At 46.2% G+C, this 20,777-nt stretch overlaps 1 protein-coding gene across 3 annotated transcripts in view; it reads left to right on the forward strand.

Annotated features, from left to right (window-relative positions):
* Nucleotides 1-715: 715 nt before the first annotated feature.
* Nucleotides 716-20,777, forward strand: part of MORF4L1 (mortality factor 4 like 1) — a 601,305-nt gene continuing 581,243 nt past the window's right edge. For 2 of the 3 annotated variants that reach the window (XM_069624206.1, XM_069624207.1), the window contains exon 1: nucleotides 761-964. In XM_069624206.1, the coding sequence (XP_069480307.1) occupies nucleotides 925-964 (40 nt within the window). In that variant the 5' untranslated portion in view covers nucleotides 761-924. Of the gene's footprint in view, nucleotides 965-20,777 lie in introns of all 3 variants that reach the window. The other variant, XM_069624205.1, reaches the window with a different exon arrangement.

Consider the following 20,777-nt stretch of genomic DNA (forward strand, 5'->3'; position numbering starts at 1 on the left):
GTTATATATTGGATGGAGCTAATAAACCTCTAGGTAAAGGTTAGCACTTGATAGTGACTCTAGCGGAGATGCTGAGGGCGGTGAAGGTTTGAACCCTAAGCCCAGGGTAACCAACAATTGAGTGCAAGGCTTTTTCACAACCACACAACTAAATACTAGGAAGAGTGACGTGCCGGTAACGTCTTTTTAAAATGAGTTCTCTTACCAGCACACTGTGAGAGCATAATTCATGTAACTCATAAAAATAATATACTACCCAATCCACATTAACGCCCCTTCCTCCACTTCGCGCTTGTTCTTCTTCTTGCTGATAGATTTTTATCCTCCACTTGAAGGTATTTTGAAAGTTTATCCTCCGGTACATAGGCCGGGCCTACGCCACTCTGATGTCACTCAATGTGAAGCAATTTCCTGTTATATCACTTCCGCCGATGCCAATACGCGCACAAATAAGGGAGTGCAGTAACCCTTCAAACTGAACCGACCGGCATCGTTTTCAGGATTGTACGTGTCCGTTTAGGCTTTATTAATGCGTGTACACTGTAGTCACGTCATTAAAGCATTGTATTTCTAGTTTTACGGTGTCGGAAGCTACGTGTACACGAAGCAAATCGTTATGCCACCCTGAAGAGATTTTCGGATTCGGTGAGGAACTGGTGTACTAGGTTGTGGGCGGGATTGGATGAAGTATACGAAGGCATCCCTTTCCAATGGTATTGCTGCTGGGTGGGATCTTCCTCCATGCTTACGTAGACTTCGCTAGTGGGTGTACCGACTGTAAGCCTCATTCGCGCAGGCGTACTTTTCTGTTTCTGCAGAAGTCGCTCCGCCATGACGTTTCGCAGGCGGTGGCGGCTGGCAACGCGCGGCGATTAGATGTGGCGGGGCCGGGAGCGGCGGCCCGGGGTGGAGCGGGCAGTATAAATGGCGCCGAAGCAGGAGCCCAGGCCTAAGTTTACCGAGGGTGAGTGCAGGTCTTGGTAGCAACCGCGGTAGGGTAGGAGTTTGGAAGCTACCACGTAGGTGGGCGGGATGTTGGGCCTGGGAGGACCTGCAAAGAAGGAATATGGGGGTGGGGTTAGAATAGAAAGAGTGCCAGAATTGAGTGCCGATGTATATAAGGGCGACGTCAGGGCAAAGAAATAGAATGGAGGCGGGGCAACACGTTTATGTGACTGGCGAAGTACATCACATGCCGTACTGGACCGGTGTGTTCCGAGGAGTGGATGAGCCCCAGCTTTGGAAAACGGAGGGGTGCGGATTGAATTTGTTAGAGAACGAAAGTGGATGAGGTGGTTGCTACATAATAACCGTAAAATGGGCTGTTTATCCACCTTTTGAAAGTGTATATAGGTATGCACTTGCATCACAGGATGGGAGTCGAAATCGGTATTATATATGCATTTTATATAGACTGAAGCCATACTTTGTCCAACACGTACAGGACGTCACGGAACCCGTTGATGCTAACCTGTCTGCCCCCTTGTTACACCGCCCCCAGTTTTCACTTCTTTCGAATACATCTTTGTTCCACATGTTAGCCCAATTGTTCTACTTCATCAACCCCCGGCTCTCTCAACCTCTATTTCCGTGATCCTGACCTCCATCTTCCCATCGACGTTCTGGTTTTTCTTGGACGATTCCAATATCTCTATGTCCAAGGTCTAAACACTTTAGTCTAGCTGGATTCTACTTTAACCGTTCTCTTCTCGCTCTACATAATTTTCTATTCTACAATCGTGGATGCTCTCGATCCCCCAACATATTTTGCACCTCTGTGTACCTTTCACGGCTTGACTTCCCAACTTTCCACTTGTTTCCCCCTGCTTCTCCAACCCCCAAATGGCAAGTCCCGCTGACTCTTGAATTCTTACTGTAGACCAAATTTGGGCTTCCACTTAACCTCTTGCAAACTGCAATTGGCACATCCTTCACCTTTTTGTTCTTCTCAATCACACAAGAGCAGAGTACACTTATTCTGCACAACCCAGCACTTTATCTCACGATTGCTGATAAATAAATACCTTCGTTCTGCTATACAACTTCTCTGGATTTAGCCGAGTTTTACCTGTCAGTGCACTCATCCTTGCAAGCTATCCCAGTCCATGCCCACACCCTCCTTCAAATCTGCTTATCTTCACATGGGATGACATTGCCAGCTACTTTGCCAAAACAGGGGACACTGTCTGTTTTCTCTTACCCACCCCACCCTCTCCTCACTACCAGACTTCCCACACTCTACCCAACTATTCTGGCATTTTTTTTAATCCATTGTGTCAAACCCCCTCCTTTGCATCTGCTGATTTCATTCACGCCTGGCTTGCACCTACCCCTCATCAAACTTTCACATTATTATTGGCTGCCCAGGCTAATTCAAGGTGTCCGTCGTCATACCAGTAATGGAAGAAAGCCGCTGCTGACCCGAACAAGCCAACTGTCACTTGATCTGGCACCTTCATTACGATGTCAAAGTCCTCGAATGTATGTTTCATTGTAGTGGACTCACTTTGCTGGCCCGTCAGTCCTCATTTACTGACAAACTGGGAGGATCTCCACTACTCCCACCCAGCAAAGTTCCGAGTACACACCCAATAACACCTTACTGGGTTCGAAATTGAGGGTAGCTGGGAGTTATTTAGCTCTTGCTTATAGCTGAGAAGAGCCTGGTTAGCTTGCCACCAACAGCTACCAGGAGCTACTTTTGTCTCCTCAGGCCAACTAATGCTAAACAAACATACCTAAGTGAAATTAACTTTGTTTTTGTGACAATAGACACAACTATAAGACATTTAAGGCATAAGGGGGTTGTAAATAATGAACAAAGTGATAAGCGTGCAACATATATGGAACCTAGATTTTCAGGATAGTATGTACTAGCTCTTCGTTAAACCAGTGGTAGCTCCTGGTCATTGGCTAATGCTGGTTACCCAGGAGCTGGTTTTAGCTTCTGCTTTTCCAAATTTCGATCCCTCACAATGTCTCCCCCTTTATTAATGCATCTCCTCTTTTGGTTTCTCCCCTTCTGGGGCCTGGGTTCTCAATACCTTTAAACTCCCTTCCTAAATATCTTCTCTCTCGAGCTCTTCACTCATCTGCCTCCAACACCCTCAGGGTCAGTCGTTTCGCCAAGTAACAAGTTGGTGGGAGATCTTTCTTTGGCTGGGGCATCTCTCTGGAACAGCCCCCCTGCCTCTCTGTAAATGGAGGAGAACCATCTCTGGTTCCTGGAGCACCTCAAGACCTTCCTCTTTGCCTCTGCTTTCTCCCCTGCTGAACTCCTTACTGAAACTGCACCGGTCACCTGGCTACCTTCTGTTCTCGGGCCCCGGCCCCCTCCCTGCCAGTTGCGTGCGCGCGCACACACACCTGCACTCCCCCACACCCCTCTCCCCTTGCACTCTGGCTGTTCTGTATCCCACAGCACCTACCAGCACTTGACACCTTATGTCTGCACTTACCCTTGCACCTGCCACCAGCTGGCCGCACTTCTTATTATTATTCTATTTATTACTGTTATCCTATGTACTGCACTTCCTCGCACCGCCCCCCCCCCCCCCCCCCCTTTCGCAATCTCAATGTCACCTGTCCTGGTAAGATCATTGTCTCCGTCTTCCCTCTGTTCCCCTCCCTTGCCTCGTTGCACCTTGAAACACTTGTGTATAGGCGCATTATAAATGCCATATTATATCGGTTTGCAGGTAACACTGAAATCTTTTCATCCTGTGCCATCTATGACTTGTTTGCCATGCTCTGCTGGATACTTGGCACCTCTAAAATCTAATGGGTCTTCCTCCTTACCTCTAGTGCCATTCGCCCATTTTGTTTACTCCAGACCACTTTACGAAATACTGTAAGGCTCGCTATTTAGGAGTTCTCTTTGACAGTGTTTCCATTTGTGGGTGTCTATTATTCTCTTGAACTGCCCTCATTGCACACAGCATTGGGACTACTCCAGCAATTCCATGTCACAGCAGTTTTCTTTTTTTAAATAATCACAGTATAGCCCTCGACCCCACTGTTATTGGGAATTACTCTACTATTAAGACACCATCTTTATGTTCAACACCTTTTAGACTGCATAAGAGTCGTAAATCGCAAACAAGCAACCAACATGACCTAAGTATTTACAGTACTACATAATCTTTTATACACTGTCCCCATCACACCCATATGCAAATTGGGCATTTTGTTGTTCACAAAAGAATCCTTCTGGGTCTCCTTCACATTACCCATATATTGCCACTTTACAATCTCCCACCGCCCTTTCTCCTGCCTCCCTCCCCTCTTCCTACACCGGTCTGTTGGTCCAAATGTGAAGTTTCCCCTATTAGGATCTTGCATCTCTTTCCTGAGCACCCTGTAACGTGGAAAGCCCTCAGTTTGCCTAATGAGGTAGCCCTGGCATTTTTGCTGGGCTTTTCTAGTTTTTTTGTGAAAACTGTTTTTATTGTAAGTTTATACCTTAGAAACATCATCAATGGGAATATGACAGTTGTACAGTTCAACCCACCCCCCCTTGAAAGGTGTCTTCAGCAAAATACAACGAACGCGTGAGCTTTAGGTTGTGGTTTGGTAGAATCTTTTCACCTACTGTTAGCTAGTGTCTTTGGCCGCCTTATGGGAGGCTTTCCCACTATTGCGAAATTGTCCAAATCGGGTAGTCTCTTCAGAGGGTGGGACTGGTCACACACACAATGTGCATCTCTACATAATGCAGTCTCTATGCCAACGTTTTATACCTAGCATTCCTTTACTACTTCTCCAAGTATCTGGGCATAAATTCACCCCATAACGATTCATGTGGCGCTGCCTTCCCATGGTGCGCTGCAGTTATCCTTTCCATTGTACATATGTTTATAGTGAAATTGATCCATTCTTTCTTTCCTGGTGTCTTGGTACCTTTCCATTTCATAACTAAGCAGGCACGTGATGCGAGCAGCAGGGGCGCTGCCACCCCCGACAGCCTTCCGAGTTCCCCCTCAACTTCCTCCATCCCAAATAGTATCAGAAACAGCGGTTTAATACAGTGGATCCCATCTAACTCTATAACCCAACCCAGCACCTTGTCCCAAAACACCCTGATGCAAGGAAATCCCCACCACATGTGCCAATAGTTGGGCCTCTCCCCACACAAGTGCCAACACACGGGGCTTGCTGACTGGAACATCTTCGGGAGCCTTACCCGGTCATATTGCCATCTACGGAGAAGCTTAATGGTGTGTAATTTGTACTGAATAGAGATCGAGGTCCGCAAAGCCCCCTTACATAGCCTCACCCAGAGCTCTGGGTCTATTTCTCTTCCGATGTCTCTTTCCCACCTTCACCTCAGGTTCTCTGTTGACCCCTTCCCTGCATTCATCAATGCGTTGTACATGGCAGAGATCAAGCACTTTATTTCCCTCCTTTTGTCTAGTAGGTGTTCGAAATGGGGTGAGGTCCTTCTGTATCCTCTTTCCATTTTTCGGTCTGGACTCCCTTTAGTTGAAGGTACGAAAAGACATATTGCCCAATGCCCCTTCCAGGTCTGTGATTGTAATAAAGGTGCCAGCTTTCCAGAGTTGGCCCGCCTCAAACCATGCTTGGAATCTCTCAGGGTTTGGGATCGCCTCCCGGACACCAGGTGCCCGTATATGACTCTGGGGAGATGGCCATGTGGTGACTCGACTCCTTGCATATTCGCCCTCTCCTGCCAAATCTCCCATATGGTTCCCAGAATCGGGTGGTCCCTGATTTTGGGCAGAAGCTTACTTCAGTACCCAAAGCCACTCCGCCACAGTGGCCAGGGATAAATTGTGAGGACATTGTACGCCACTCTTGCTTTCTTCCCCTGCCACAAACACTTTAGCATCGCCACCTTTGAATCCTGGAAAAAGGACTCCTGGACGCGGATCGGGAGCATCTGGAATGCATATAAGAATCTTGGCAGGCAAACCATCTTGATGGTGTTTAGGCTCCCCAGCCAAGACCTTGTCAGTTTCCCCATCTTTCAAGGTTGGCTTGGAATCCTGTAATGAGGGGTGGGAAGTTGGCTTCAAACAAGGCACCAACCTCCCTTGTAAAATGAATCCCTAGGTGTGTCCCAATGAACCGTTAATCCCAGTGAGGCAAATCTGTTCACGTCCCCTTGCCCAACTCCCTTCCGTGGAAACAAGACTGACTTGGCCCTGTTAATCTTAAAGCCAGATAGTTCACCATATTGTTCAATTAGCTGGATCGCCCTTGGTACCGAGGTTGAGGGGGGTTCCTTATGTGCAACAGCATGTCATCTGCATATAGAGCCACTTTATATTCTAACCTTCCAACGGTGAGACCTTCCACATGGGGGTCCCCTCTAATTCTTTGTGCGAGGGGGTTCTAGGGAAAGGGCAAATAAAATTGGCGAGAGGGGGCAGCCCTGTCTCATGCCCCTACTTAAGTTGAACCAACAGGAGTAATCTCCATTAACAGCCACAGATGCGCTGCCATTATGCCCCTCCTAAACCTGGACCCCAATCTCACTTTGTCCAGAACTTCCTCCAGAAAGCCCAATTCCACCCTATCGAACGCTTTTTAAGCATCCACTGAGCGAAGTGCCAGGTCTCTTTCCCCCGCCCCACAATCTCCCGCGACTCATGAATAAGTGCAAGGTTTTCTGCATCTTGTCCGCTCCCCGCCGTCCCATTATAAAGCCTACTTAGTCAGTGTATCGGGTGGGGCATGCAGGAAGAAAAAGGGGGGGCTGTATGGGTACAGATACAGACCCCAGTGCAAAGGGTGGCCGGGAGGCAGTGCGGGAGAGTGGCAGGGTGAGCAGGTACCTGGTCCCGGAGGACAGAGAGGGTGGCCAGGTGCACGGTGCCAAGAGAGAACAGATCAGCAGGGGAGAGGGGGAGCAAAGGCAGAAGAAAAGAGTAAGGTCTTGAGGTGCTTCTGGAACCAGAGATGGTTCTTTTCAAGTTTGAGTGGCAGGGAGGCTGTTCCAGAGGGAGCCCCCAGCCGAAGACGCAGATCTACTCCCAGCTCGTTTCTTTGAAAAACGACTGACACTGGGGGAGTTGGAGGTAGAGGAGCGAAGAGCTCGAGAGGGGAGGTATTTGCGTAGGGATAGCTGAAGGTATTTTGGACCAAGGCCCCAGAAAGCCTTGTGGACAATTAAGAGGTTTTTGAATTTAATCTTTGCATCCACTTGGAGCCAATGGAGAGATTTCAGAGCTGGAGAGATACGATCCCAGGGCTTCAGGCCAAGGACAAGTCTTGCAGTCCTGTTCTGGATTAGTTGCAGAGGGCGGAGAGTAGAGGCAGGTAGATTTAGAAAGAGGCTGTTACAATAGTCCAACCTAGAGAGAACCAGAGCTTGAGATACCATGAGCTTCTGGGGGAAGGAGAGGAAAGGCAGAGTACCTCTGAGGAGGTGCAGTAGGACGTTTTGACTTTTTAGAGACCTCACAGAGATGTGGGCAGAGAAGGAAAGGGAAAGGGTGGAGTCAAAGATGACTCAGAGGTTCTTAGCCTCGCAGGTGGGGGTAGGAGGAGGGCCAAGGGAAGCTGGCCAGAGAGTGAGGGGAAAGGATGGCGAAGGTGTGCCGATGAGGAGGATCTCAGTCTTGCTGGCATTCAGACAAAGATCATCAGCGGCACACCAATCTTGAATGGTAGTTAGGCAATCTGAAATGGGAGAGGAGGTGGCCGAGCTACAGCCTGCAAATGAGTGGTCAACTGACATTAATTGCCCCTTTTTGTATGTGTGGTTGGAAGGGGCCATATTTGCCCCAGGATGTATGTATCCCAGGACTGGGTGGGGACTGTAGTTAGCCTTGTGCCAGTTCAGACTGCCATATGGAGATACTTGTCAGGGATAGTGTGGGTTCCCTTCCTCTGGGAGTGTGAGCCCTACCTGCATGCTTGGTTGGATGCTCTGTTTGAATCATTTTTGGCGTGTGATTGGGTGCTGTTTACTCACAACCTTCCTATGTGAATAAAAGCAGATCCCTTTATCCACTCATCTTGTCTACCGTTGAAACTCTGAACCTGCAATTTTGGAATGTCTTCTATTTGTGAAGGGACCAGAGCTCTGTACCAGCATTCTTTGAGGCTATATCTATTCAGATGGCAAAGCTCTGAAGACCAGAATGCCCTGACTCGATGCTCTTTTTTTTTTTTCCTGATCCTTTGGGGGACAACTGGATTGGTTCTCTTACTCAAAGGCCCAGTCTCCTTGAAGCTCCGGACAGCATGCATCCCTGTATGCGGAAGTGGGAGTCTCTATGCTGCTTCAACCTTTAAGACTCTGTGCCAGCTGGAGCAGAATTTTTTTCATCCCATTCCATCAGCCAAGCACACTAGTTCCATCTCTTCCATTTGTCTTCCAAGGACATTTGCTGTCCTTTGTCCTGCAACGTAATTGCCAAACATTCCTCCGGGCCTTCCATGGCTGACCCCTCTGTGTCTCAATTGGCAAATCTTTTACATTTGTCCTGTCCAGTGGTCTTCTCAAGATGGCCCTTCCATGGAAGCAGAGTCCTGAGACAGTGGGCGACTGAGGAATCTTGCGTCTCAAACTTTATGCTTCTCTGGCTTGGGCCCTGAACTCTTTATTACCAAGTGTTTTGGTCTTGTGGTACAGCCTGGCCCCCTGTCGTTACAGGAACTCCTGCTGGTCGTCAAGTGACGTGTAGTGACCAGCACTAGAAACAGCAAAACTGCTTGGCTGCAGAACTGCTTCTAGGACCCACGGTATTACTCTTCGGCGAGCAAGACCACTTTTTACAACAAATTATCTGGGGGTCTCCAGTGGCTTGAACTCCAGAAACTTTGACACTTTCACCAAAGGGAACACTTCTGCAAAAGCCTGTCCATATTTGCACAGCGGTTTGCCCGTGGGCTCTTTAAAACTCTTTACTGCTGTACATTGTATATGCTTTTTTACTCCTAACTGCATTTTCTCTTTTGGGAAAGACGCTTTATTGAACCCTTGAAAAAGGAATACTTGCCTGTCAACAGTGCAATTTTCACTAGCCATTGGCTAGTGATATTTAACTCTTGGCAAGTAGCACATTCTGTGCTTTGTGTATGTGTAGAAACGTGGTGGCTCGTTTCTTTTTTATGGCTTTCTAGTAGCTGGAAACTTGAATTTTTGCCCCGGGTAAAATGTTGCACGTTTGTTTTGTTCAGCTTACTTCTGTGCTAATTCCCTCCAACCTTAGAGACCCACAGCTCTTTTGCTGGACTTTTACTTTTTATCCTGGAGTGAGTGAGGCCTTTTTTCTCACTCTCTCATGTATGTTTGATCTGATTTGGACTCTTGTTTGTTTGGTTTTGGAGTCTGACAACTCCAAAGACATCTACCGTTTGTATGGTGACGCACATCACCTTTAATGCAGTGTCACAGAGAAGTCCTTTGGATTTCTTATAAGGTTTAAATACCTTCTCTTGGGTAAACTACTGTTCCCAAGAGCAGTAAAGTGAAATTGACTTTACTTGCCTGTTTTTCCTATGTAGGTCCAGTACACCCCATCTTATGTGGAAGTGCTGGGGGTCACTTAGTAGCCTCTTTTCCTACATACTCAATGTAACACTTTTTATGCTACCCTCACTATTTTTAATGGCTGGTGGCAGTGGTTTAATTTCCCTACCATTGTGCATTTTTACCACATGCTGAATCCTTAGCTGCAGTATAGCACCGACGGGTGACCATTTTGTCAAAATGGCCCTGGTCTTATTACCCCCCCCCCTCCCCCATTTCTTGCTTGTGAGGTCGGTCTCAGGTTTTGCTCAGCACGCCAAACCAGGTTTAACCCCTTTATTTGTTTTGCCTTTGGCGGGCTTCAGTGATGAAATCTGCCTCTGGCTCCAGTCTGTCTGGCAGGACAGGAAGCGAGGAAGGTGCCTGAAACTCCCTGTCCTTAGCCTCCTTGGATATCTGATTGCACCCAAAGGTAATTGGCCGGCTGGCTGTCCTTGAAGCCGTACCAAAGACGGGGAAGATCCCGAGGGCCCTCCCGAAGCAGGACGACCCAAGCCTGAACCATCTCAACAGGGTGCTGGACCCCAGAAGCAAGGGAAGCACATCAAGTGTCCAAGAACAGCGGTGGTTCTATTGACTGGTAGCTGAAACCACAAAGTGCTGCTGATCTGAAGAGACCGCATAGCCGCTGACTACCTTCACACTGCAGTGCAGAAGTCCTCTAGACGTCCTCCCTCTTGTCCCCACGACTGAGACCCAGGGTCTGCATGACTGCAACCAGAACAGAAGCCAGCTGGATCCCCTTCTTCAAACCTAAGGTACTGTGCTGACAAAGGGGGTACTTCTTGTCTGTAGCCTGCTTGTTGCCGCTGGAGACTTACAGTAGCTATTTTCTTGCAGAGTTCAGCTCTGCCTTTCTCACAAGCCTCCCAGTTTGCGACCCTAAAGTTATTCTTACTCTTCAAAAAACGTTGTGCAAGATGTTTGTGCTATCTAAAGAAGTGCCTCAGCTCCATGGACATTGCTCTAATTGACTTTGGCTTTCTTGGCTCCCTGCAGACTCTTCTAACCCATTGACTTGGTTTCAACTGTCCCTCGTAGGTGGTGCATATGTTTAGCTCTGAGAACCTGTTAACCTTTTTCCTTCCATAACCTTTTCCTTTTCCACAACCTCAGAATTGTATAAGTACAAAAAGTGATATACCAATGCCAAACAGTATCCTAGTAATTGGGGGGGGCGTGGCGTGGTGTGGTGTGTGTGTGTGTTCCCAAAAGGGTATCTACTTGCTTATCTTAAATCTGAGGAAGCGTTATGAAGTGTTTGTATTGTTGCATAGTGCCCTTTTTAGAAGGCTTATTTAAAACCTGACTGTTTAAATAATTATTTTATTTGAATATTTATTTTATTGAAAACTACAGTTCAAAAACAAAAAGAATTTAAAATTTTGTTTCAACCATTCTACCAAGCAGGAGTTTGTTTCCTTATTATCCATCTAAAGTGTTATTTGAATACTTGTAATTGTGGATCTCAGTGATGGCTCTCTACAGCTCACATCTACCCCTCTTGAGATCAGTCTGGGTGCTCAGTCACTCTACCAACTTGTGCAATACAGACCTATACCAATAGGTGGGTTATCTATTACCAAGAGGACAAGGCTGGTGTAGTCTCCCATAGGGTTACTGCATCCAATCTTGCCTAGCCCAACCCCACCAAATCTCTATCAGCTCAGACTCTGTCCTCTTCGCTATTAAATCTGCTGTTGTCTCCCTTGACTCAAAAGCCCTCTCACTTTATCCACATATGTTGTACAACTTTCAATCCATTGTTTTTCAGTTTTTTCCTCAAATACAGCTATTGTAATAGCCCATCTTTAAGGGGTTTCTTGAAGAGCACTAAACCAGTCATCCACCCCAAACAGGACTTCACCCAGGTTGGGGCTTTGGCTCAGCAATACTGATTGCCACAGTTGGCCATCCCTGCTCAACAAAGGACAATGGGACGGCTGTGTTGTTTTTCCTTTTTTCTCTGTTGCCTTCAAAAAATATTGTTGTAATCCACTGTCTCTCTGCTGTGGGCATCAGTGCCTCTGCTCTTTGCTGGCTGCTTTTCTTTTTCTTTCTCCCCAGGATTCTTTGTTCCCGCTCATGTTCAACCGCTGTCAAGCCCCTCGCATCACTAGTTCAAAGACTTTTCAGATACTGAGCAACAAGTTCTCCTCTCGACTCGGGAGGATAGCTCAGGGGCAGCGTGCTTGCCTTGGAACCAAGATGACACAGAGCAACACGGGTTCGATCCCCGGGTCCGCGCTTATAAACCTCTCGGTATTAAGCAGGTTATAAATAACCTATCATAACAGTGACCTGGAAGTTGGCTGGTGTGCTTGGCTGTGCAGGGGTGCAAGAGTAGACTTTGACATTGCAGCTTAATTTTTTTTTTTCTGCTAAGGTCAACCCTTTTGCAAGATTCGGGGGGGCCTCCACCTGAATCCTCTAAAACTGAATGTAACATGCTGTTTTTTGAAGTCTACCTTAGTTTTCACTTTTTTTTTATATCGTCCAATTACTATTGTATAGTAGGCACAATGTTTATTTTGACCCCTAGTCTTCCTAAAGGTGGTCGCTAGCATAAGCTTCACTTCTAGATGGTGGCACTGGAGGGATGACGTGGCACCAACAGCTAGATGACACCACAGCAGGGTGCAGGCTTGCAGAGGTCTGGGTTGCAGATTGTAACGAGACAACAGCACAGGTCTTGCAGAGGTGCAGGGTGGACATATGGCATGGGACGAAGCAGGGTGACTGTTGGGAAATATTTCTCTTTAGGCAACCTTCCCTCCATTTCTATGGTCCCGCAAACATTTTGCTTTTTATTTTTGAAGCTGACCTTACCTTTTTCCAGTGAAGCAAAGCCCCTCCACTTAACTCCACAGACTTAATTTGTTATGGGGGAAATTGACTAATCCTTAAGGCTGTTGGTACTGGGAAACTGTTTCACTTATCTTGTTACCCGTTATCTATTTTGGGTAACTTTGCATCCTAGCACAATGCAGTGCAATGGGGTTATTTGTATATGACCCTAGGCTAATGCACAGAGGATTTTTGGTTACCTTTTTGTACCTAAAAGATGAACTAGTGGGAGCAGTTTTACTATTTTTGCATTACTTTTCGGTAGTACTACAGTGTTTGGCTACGAACTGTGGCTAGTGCCCCAACATGCTTGTGTCACAAGTGTGTTTTATTTATTTATTTTTTTGCCATCTTGTTTTTACGGTCATACACTTGCTGGGGGAAAGCCTTGGTTTTTCTCAGGTTAGTGCAGTGCCATGTGTGTGTACCCAGGAAGTGGGTTGGGACTATCTGGTCCCAATCCACATACTGCTTCCTGACTGTGTGCATGCTTGTATGAAAACTCCAGTGATCTGTGATTGGACCACTGTTGGTGTGCATGACTGGGGCAGATCTTGCCATTGGAGGGCTGAGTCTGAGCACTTGCCTGACTTTGGATAAGAAGAGCAGTCCTACAGCCATGCTCCAGAGAGATCCTGGATTATCCCAAAGAAGCCAAGTATCTTGTCCAGCTGCCAGACGAGTGTTAATATATCGGAGACCCGTTGGCAGGTGGCTTGGCGACCAACTTCTGTTGCTGTCCTGGAAGAGCCCTGTCTGGCTAGTAATCTCTAAGTTCTGCAAAGGAGCTTCCCTCCTTGGTTTGGTGGGAACAGTCGCCCTCAATGCCAAAACAGTCCTGCAAAGAAGAGCCATCAGAAGTGCTTGTGGAAGCACCAGTCGCTGGCCAGTTCTGAGTTTGGGCTAACACGTTGCAGATGTCGCTCTGCCGCATTCGGGGCCGGAGCTTTGGAGATCAACAGCTTGTGTTACTGGACACGTCTCTGTCGATGTGGTTACTGCCTAAAGAGGATCTGAGTTAGAAGGCAAAGTCTGACTTGGACAAGTGTTTCTGTGTACCGGTGGCTGCCGTCCAAAACAGCTTTCTTGAATCCAGTCTTGTGCTGAGATGGGGCACTGCATCAAATTCTCCTGCATTCTCCATCCTGAACACCTTGCACCTGCAACAGTCTCAAACCTGCGAGGCATGGGCTTCAAGGACCGGAAGTTGCTGTTGGGAAACGTGACTGTGGACCCTCTTCGGAAGATTTGTGCTGTCCTAAGAAGAATCGGAGATTATTCAGTGAGTTGCAGAGGTGCTTACCTGGCCCATATCTCCTCCCCCTCCTGTTTCACAAACTTCTTGGTACTTTGGAGAACTTTTGCGCGTAAGGCCCCATTCAACGTAGGGCTGGACTTTTGAAGTTCGTTTTGTGGTTCATGGGACTAGTGTATATGACTGACTTACCTTCCCTTTTAGGTGTTGTGCAGTATCTCTGTAATTATTGTACGGTCTAAGTGAATGTATGTGTTTTATATAAGCTTGTTTGATAGTAACTACCTTCTTATAGTCATTTTTAATTGTATGTTTGGACATACAATGTTATTTTTAGAACTGATTGTCTAAGGGTTATTTTTGTTTGCTTAGCCTTTGGACTCATTGTAGACCCCTTACCAATCTCACCCTTCCTGAGACTTGGCCTTGAGCACTCCCCTTGCTACTCTGAATTGTTTAGCTTTATCTCCCAGAGTTGTCCCTATCATAAGGTAGTCTTCTATACATCTTTCCACCAGGTCGGAGTATAGAAAACCAGTCCTCACGGTGAACTATATCCACAACCCTTCCAAAAGACCTGTTCTGAGCACTAACTGCAAGCCAATGTTACTAGCCCCTTCCTCTAAAATCTATTTACTTGGCCTGCCAAGTTGTACCCATTCTTAATCTACCACCATTTAAATCAAGGTCACGGTTTAAGGCTAGGCTGGCAAGTAACTCTTTACAAGTTGAATGCAATATTGTGCCATTTTCCGGAATAGATGCATTTGAAGGTACTGGCCAGGTACCTTTCTATGTTCCATATGCCACTAGAGTCTGGGATGTATCTGTAATGCTGCTTTGCATGTTAATTTAATCATTTGTATTTGATTTTTTTTTTTTAAATTTTTTTTTTATATAACTGTTTGTTGAGTTTAAACAACACAACATAAAGAACAAACATGAATCATAGCCTTACATAAAATGAAGGCAACATGGCATTAACAGCTAGAAGGGCCCCACGAGGCCTAGGACCGCAAGGCAGGTAACTAACGCCAACAGTGATACTGATCTACTCCCACCAGCTGATTTCAGTGAGCATCAAGCTATTTACCCCATATTTTTTCGAATTTGCGGGGGCAGCCCCGTGCGTTAAATATCCGGCGCTCTGAAGCTGCGCACCTGTCCAGCTCGTTACTCCAGCGGTTCAGGCACAGTGGGTCGGCAGAGCCCCATTTAGCCGCAATAAGTCTTTTGCCTGCCCCCAACGCAATCGGCAGAAACATTTTTTCATATTTTGACAGGTCTGTTTCACCCCAGATGCCTAAGAGTACCATTTTGGGATCCCTAGGGATTGGTGTCGCCAGGGCAGCACAGATCGTGTTAATACAGTTCTCCCAGAAGGCCTGTAACACCCGACAGTCCCATATCATATGGTAGAAGGTGGCAGGCTCAGTTTTGCATCTAACGCATGTCCCGTCTTCTAGTCTTGCCCCCCCCCTCCCCAAATCTGGCCATTGCAGTACGTGAGTGGTGAAGGCTTCTCAATTGTATTAGTCTGAGCTTAGATTCTATACTAATTTCTCTGGGGGATATTAATGCATCAACCCAGTCTTCAGGTTCCAGTTGACCTACATCTCTTTCCCACTTTGCTTTGAGCCCGTCCAGCTGTGTAGCCCCAAAGGAGTTAAGGGCCTGGTAGAGAGTGGAGGTGACCGTATAGAGGAGATGCGTTGCGGGAGAATATTGGTCTCAATGGGAGAGCAGGGGGGGTATGTTTGTCGTGTCAGGGAATTGGGTGCGGATGGCGTGGGCCAGCTGTGCATGTCGAAACCGGTCCATGGGTGTCAGGTCGAATTGCTCTTGCATGGTCTCAAAATCCAGGAGGCAAACCCCTTGTATCACATGCACTAGTGTGTGTGTGTATCCCTTTTGCGCGCCAATGACCAACTATTACCGGGAGGAGCATGTTGTGCCATATGGGTTGTGATAGCGTTGGCTTTCCTTTCCAGCCGATTAGTTTGTGTGCATCCCGCCAGGCACGACGAATATGGTGGATCATTTTGGGCAGCGTCGGGAGCTGGTTGTGGGTGGCGTACAGGATCTGCAGCGGGGTTAACCGGGCCATGATCTCCAGTTCAGTATGGATGTGTGGTAGTGTGGGGTCTGCGTGTATCCAGTTGTTTACTACCCCAATCGGTGCCGCATGGTAATAGGTGCGTATGCAGGGTAAACCGATGCCTCCCTCCCATACTGATCTCTGGAGCGTTTGAAGGGCGATCCTGGATTGTTTCCCACCCCATAGCAGCGTGCGTAGGTTTTTGTCAATGAGCGCGAAGGTTTCTCGGGGGATGAGGAATGGGGCATTCTGGAGAACATACAACAGTCTGGGGAGGGTCATCATCTTGAATAGCGCGGCTCTACCCGTTAGCGATAGGGGGAGTGATTGCCATTGGGGGGTGTCTGTTGAATCGCTAAATTATTGGTTGTAGGTTAAGTTGGAGGAACCCTTCGAGTGTCGGGTCAAGCCGTATACCGAGGTATTTAAATTCCTTAATAGAGACATGGTATGGGCAGGTGTCCGGGATCGCAGACTCTCCACCCTGAATCGGGAAGAAAATGGTTTTGTCTTCATTGACCTTTAGGCCCGCAAAGCTCTGATATTTCCTAAGAATGAGGGAGACAGCTGGGCATGAAGTGCTCGGGTTACTGAGGTATATGAGGAGGTCATCCGCGTAGAGCGATAGGCGGTTTATCCCCCACCTCCCCCAGCCAAACTAAACCGGTCCAGTTGGTATTAGCTCTGAGCTCAATTGCAAGTGGTTCGATGGCCAGGAGGAAGAGAAGTGGGGACAGCGGGCATCCCTGCCTCGTACCTCGACCCAAGGGAAATTATTTAGAGGATTTGCCGTTCACCCTCACCGTGGCCTCCAGGGATGCATAGAGAAGTTTAACCCATGATATAAATGTTTGCCCCAGGTTCATCGTAGCCATGATCGCTCACAGAGCATCCCACCCCACAGAGTCGAATGCCTTTTCAAAGTCCACCGCCAGGAGGGCGAGTGGGGCTGGTATTTCTTTGGCGCTACTCAGCGCCAATTGAACTCTGCGTAAGTTCATGCGAGTGGATTTATTGGGCATGAACCCACACTGGTCTGGGTGGACGAGAGTGTCTTTCACCTGCAGTAGTCTGTTGGCAAGTGTTCTGTATTTGATTCTTAAAGAACCTTTACAAACATCAACTAAAATTGATCGGTCCATTTACCTCATTTACAACATACATTTACTACATTCGCTTAAAACTCAGTTTAAAATACAATTCATTGTTGGTAATCATGTGCAAATTCAATTCCAGGGTTGGTGGTCCAGTTGTATGTTAGACTTCTCAGGTGAAAAGAGGGGTACATTTATAGCCAGTCTACTATGTTTAAATGAATAAAATACTATTTCAGTAGAAATATTTCCTCGTACCTAAAACGCACAAAAACAGTACTGTGCATCAACTTAATATCCGATTATACTACAAGATTGTCTAACCTCTAAACTCATTTACCCCTAAAACCTTACACAGAAGCCATCATGTCTACCAATATGACACCACAGCCAGTACAAGGCAATAGGTACACTCTGACTCTGCATTGAGGCAATCCCAAAAGGCCTCAATATTTTTTTTATCTGGTTATGCACGTATATCACGTATATCAAAAATAGAAATGTATACTGACCCCAATGATTTACATTTGGTAAATACATGCTTTGCTGTTTCTATTTTGCCTGGTATTTTGCAATTATGGCATACCCTTTGAGCTAATGGTTATCTTAAGGTATGCACCATTAAATATAAAAAGTGATAGACGATTTGTGCGCATCTAGATTACGGACTGACAGATTTGCTCTGCCGCAAGTTTGGGTTTTTAGATAACTAAGTGTGACATTGAGACGTATGTGTAGGTTCGCAGTGTCGATAGGTGAGCATAATTATTTGCCCAATCCCAACGCTCCAATTTCCTCCTACATAGGGCTTTCAGAGTGTCAAACTTTGTGACCCCCCCCCCCCCCCATCCCCAGTTTCCAATTCTGGGACAGTAGCCGACGACTGTAGAAAAACACAGTGAAGTTGGCCAGATATGATATTAGACAACAGGGGAGCCAAACCACATCCTTATTTGACTGCCCTGCTGATTGGGACCCATGCGGTCGTCCCAGAATTGACCAGCCTCACACGCCCCTCCTGTGTTGTGATGTAAGCCCATTAATATAAACATCAGCCACTTAGGACAACCTCACCCCTACGTTTTATGCAATAGTTTTTCACGGTTAATACCATCAAATGCAGCCCGGAAGTCTACGAAGATGGTATACAGGGCCAACCCTCCCTTAGCTGCTGCCCTCTGAAACTGTATCGATAACCCTAAGGTTATGGGTGGAAGCACTCCTTGGGGGGGAAAACTGTCTGTGTGAATTGCAGTCATCAACTACCCATGTCTGCAGGGCCTTCGGGATGGAAAACGAGAACATTTTTCCTGTTGCGTCCAAGAGACGGTAGTCTATAATTTTCCAGCAACAACCTGACCTCTTTTGTAAACTGGAAGTAATATCGATTGCTGCCATGATAAAGGGATCTCCTGTGATAGACATACCCTATCAAATAAAAAATGTATAATCTTAGCCCACTCACTGGGGACCTGTTATAGAACAACACTGGCAAGCCCATTTGGGCCGGGTGCACTGGAATTCTTGAGTTTTTGAATTTACTTTCATCCAGGGATGCCAGGAATGGCCATCCCCGGGCATTGCTGCAGGACAGGCTCTTTTATGGGGCTACTGTCTTTTATCACTTGAAAGTCAGCCACACACTTTCCTTGATGGGGGGTTTAGGGTTTTCTCCTTATTCTCACCCTTGGCCTGGGCTAAAATAAAACATAAGTTTCTGCTCTCGCAGCTTCTATGGGCACCATCATTTTTTGCCACTGGCTGTTTTTGATTGAAAATCTCTTTAACCAATGCCTATATTCACCCATGATCCCCTTTGTCCGGCGGCTCATCTCATTTTCTGGACCACCAGTGCTTCGTAACCATCTCAACTTACTTCTCATTTCGAATAGCACTGTCAAACTTATTATGCGTTCATCGCCTACTACCAGGTTCCCTTGCGCTCAAAGGCGTTTTAGTAGTTAACTGTTTCATGCAGTCTTCAATTTTACTACCATCAATATAGCTAACATCCCTATGTCACTGGCGATCAGTTGAGAAAGGAGTAGGTTTGCTTTTTGGACGTGCATGGCGGTCCAGCAAATGCAATTTCCCGCGTGATTTGCCTGTGTGATTCTATTGAACACCTACACAACCTTGTGTATTATTTACCAATTTATGGCTTTGTAAGGTTAGGGCCAATATGGCATGGTCACTAAAGCTATTCGGCACCACCTTTTAGGTCAATAGTTTTCACCAGGCATGCATTATTCCCCAAAATGTAGTCCAAGGTGGCTTGACTTTTATTACTGCCCAATGTGTATTGCCCCGGAGTGTCCATCTGGTTCTACCGTTCAATGTGAGATCACCATCTCTCAAATTCACCCACTGAACTCCCTTACTCTTGCTCTTTTTGGGTTGACAATTGTCGCACTGAAGCGCAACCCAAGAAAAGGGGCAGTATTTCTACATCTTATATTTTCTAATATATGGGAAAGTGACATCATCCCGGAAAACTGGTGTAAGTCGATGCTTGTCCCGATAAATAAAAGGATAAGAAAAACCTGGCCAACTATCGCCTAATAGCCCTGATCGATAGTAGCTGTAAGATATTTTGCTCCCTATTGTTGGGTAGCATCACTATATGGAGTAATGCAAACCATACACTGCCTGTCCCAACACACCGGATTCCGAAAGAATTGTAACACTCTGGGCAATCTAGTGATGCTAAAATATATTATTTCAGATGCACTGGATGAAAGACACAAAATTGTACGCCTGTTACATTGACTACTCAAAGGCGTTTGATAGCGTTAGCAGGGAAAGACTATGGAAGAAATTATCCGATAATAGACCATGTCCTATGATTTTATATTTTCTGTGAGAAATGCACAGAGAAACCACTATGGTAATCTGTTTGGGTAAAGGTAAAAAAATGGGCTTTGTAACTTCCCCACGCTATACACTTTTTATGTGTCAGACCTCTGGGATAGATTCATCGGAATAAACAATCCCCACCCCCCCTAAAGTAGGGGGTTCGGAATAAATGGCCTAATGTATGCCGATGATACTATTTTATTAGACAAAACAGAGTGGGCTGCAGATGATGCTGAATCGGTATTCTAAAGAAAACAATTCAAGTATAAATATAAATAAAACGAAGGTTATAGTTTTTGGGGGCTCAAAAAGGAGAAAAGAAAATTTAAATGGAAGATCAATGATAATACTTTAGAGGTAGTAGACATTTACCCTTATTTGTTGATGCCTATTATGAATCAACCCCCTGGTGACTTTTACCTTGAGATGGTTGAGACTTAAGTTTTGAACAAGTTGAATGTCATGAAAAAGTATGACAAATAAAGGTGGGCACTCCATTAAAGGCTATTTAGAAATATACAAGAGATGCATTACCGCCGGAGCCTTGTATGCGCTGGAATCGATGGGAGCTACAGATATGGAAAACTAGAGGGCAAATTATGGAAACTCTTATTGGGACTCCCGAGATCGACCCCAATTGAAGCAATACGTTGCAAATTGGGCTTGATCGCTCTTAAAATGCTCTGGAAATAAGTGTTATAAACTCTACATGAAGATTTTGCTGGGGGAGGGAGCGAACCTCTTGGTACTTATTGGCAAAAGCTTGCCTATGCAAGATAAATTGAACACATATATGACCAATTTGAAGGAGTCGCTCTCTTTCCTTATGGAAATGAATCCCCACAACTATGGAAGATATGAATTGGACTTTCAACAACCTCAAAAACAAAGCTTTTGAGCGGAACATATGTTCTAATTTGCTCTGTCTTGCCAAAAAGAAACGGTACTCGACCTATGCACTTCAAGGTATAAAACGTATGATTCCTAGATGCTATTTGCTTAAAACTGTTAACGGAAGCCTGATACGATTTATTGTACTCCTTAGATTTAACATATTGCCTTGCAGGAAATAAACAGGGGCTTGGTCTGGTTTAGCAATGGAAGAAAGAATGTGCGGACATTGTA

Source organism: Ambystoma mexicanum, chromosome 11 (assembly GCF_040938575.1).
Source record: "Ambystoma mexicanum isolate Mex_15411 chromosome 11, UKY_AmexF1_1, whole genome shotgun sequence".
In the NCBI taxonomy this organism is placed as follows: Eukaryota; Metazoa; Chordata; class Amphibia; order Caudata; family Ambystomatidae; genus Ambystoma; species Ambystoma mexicanum.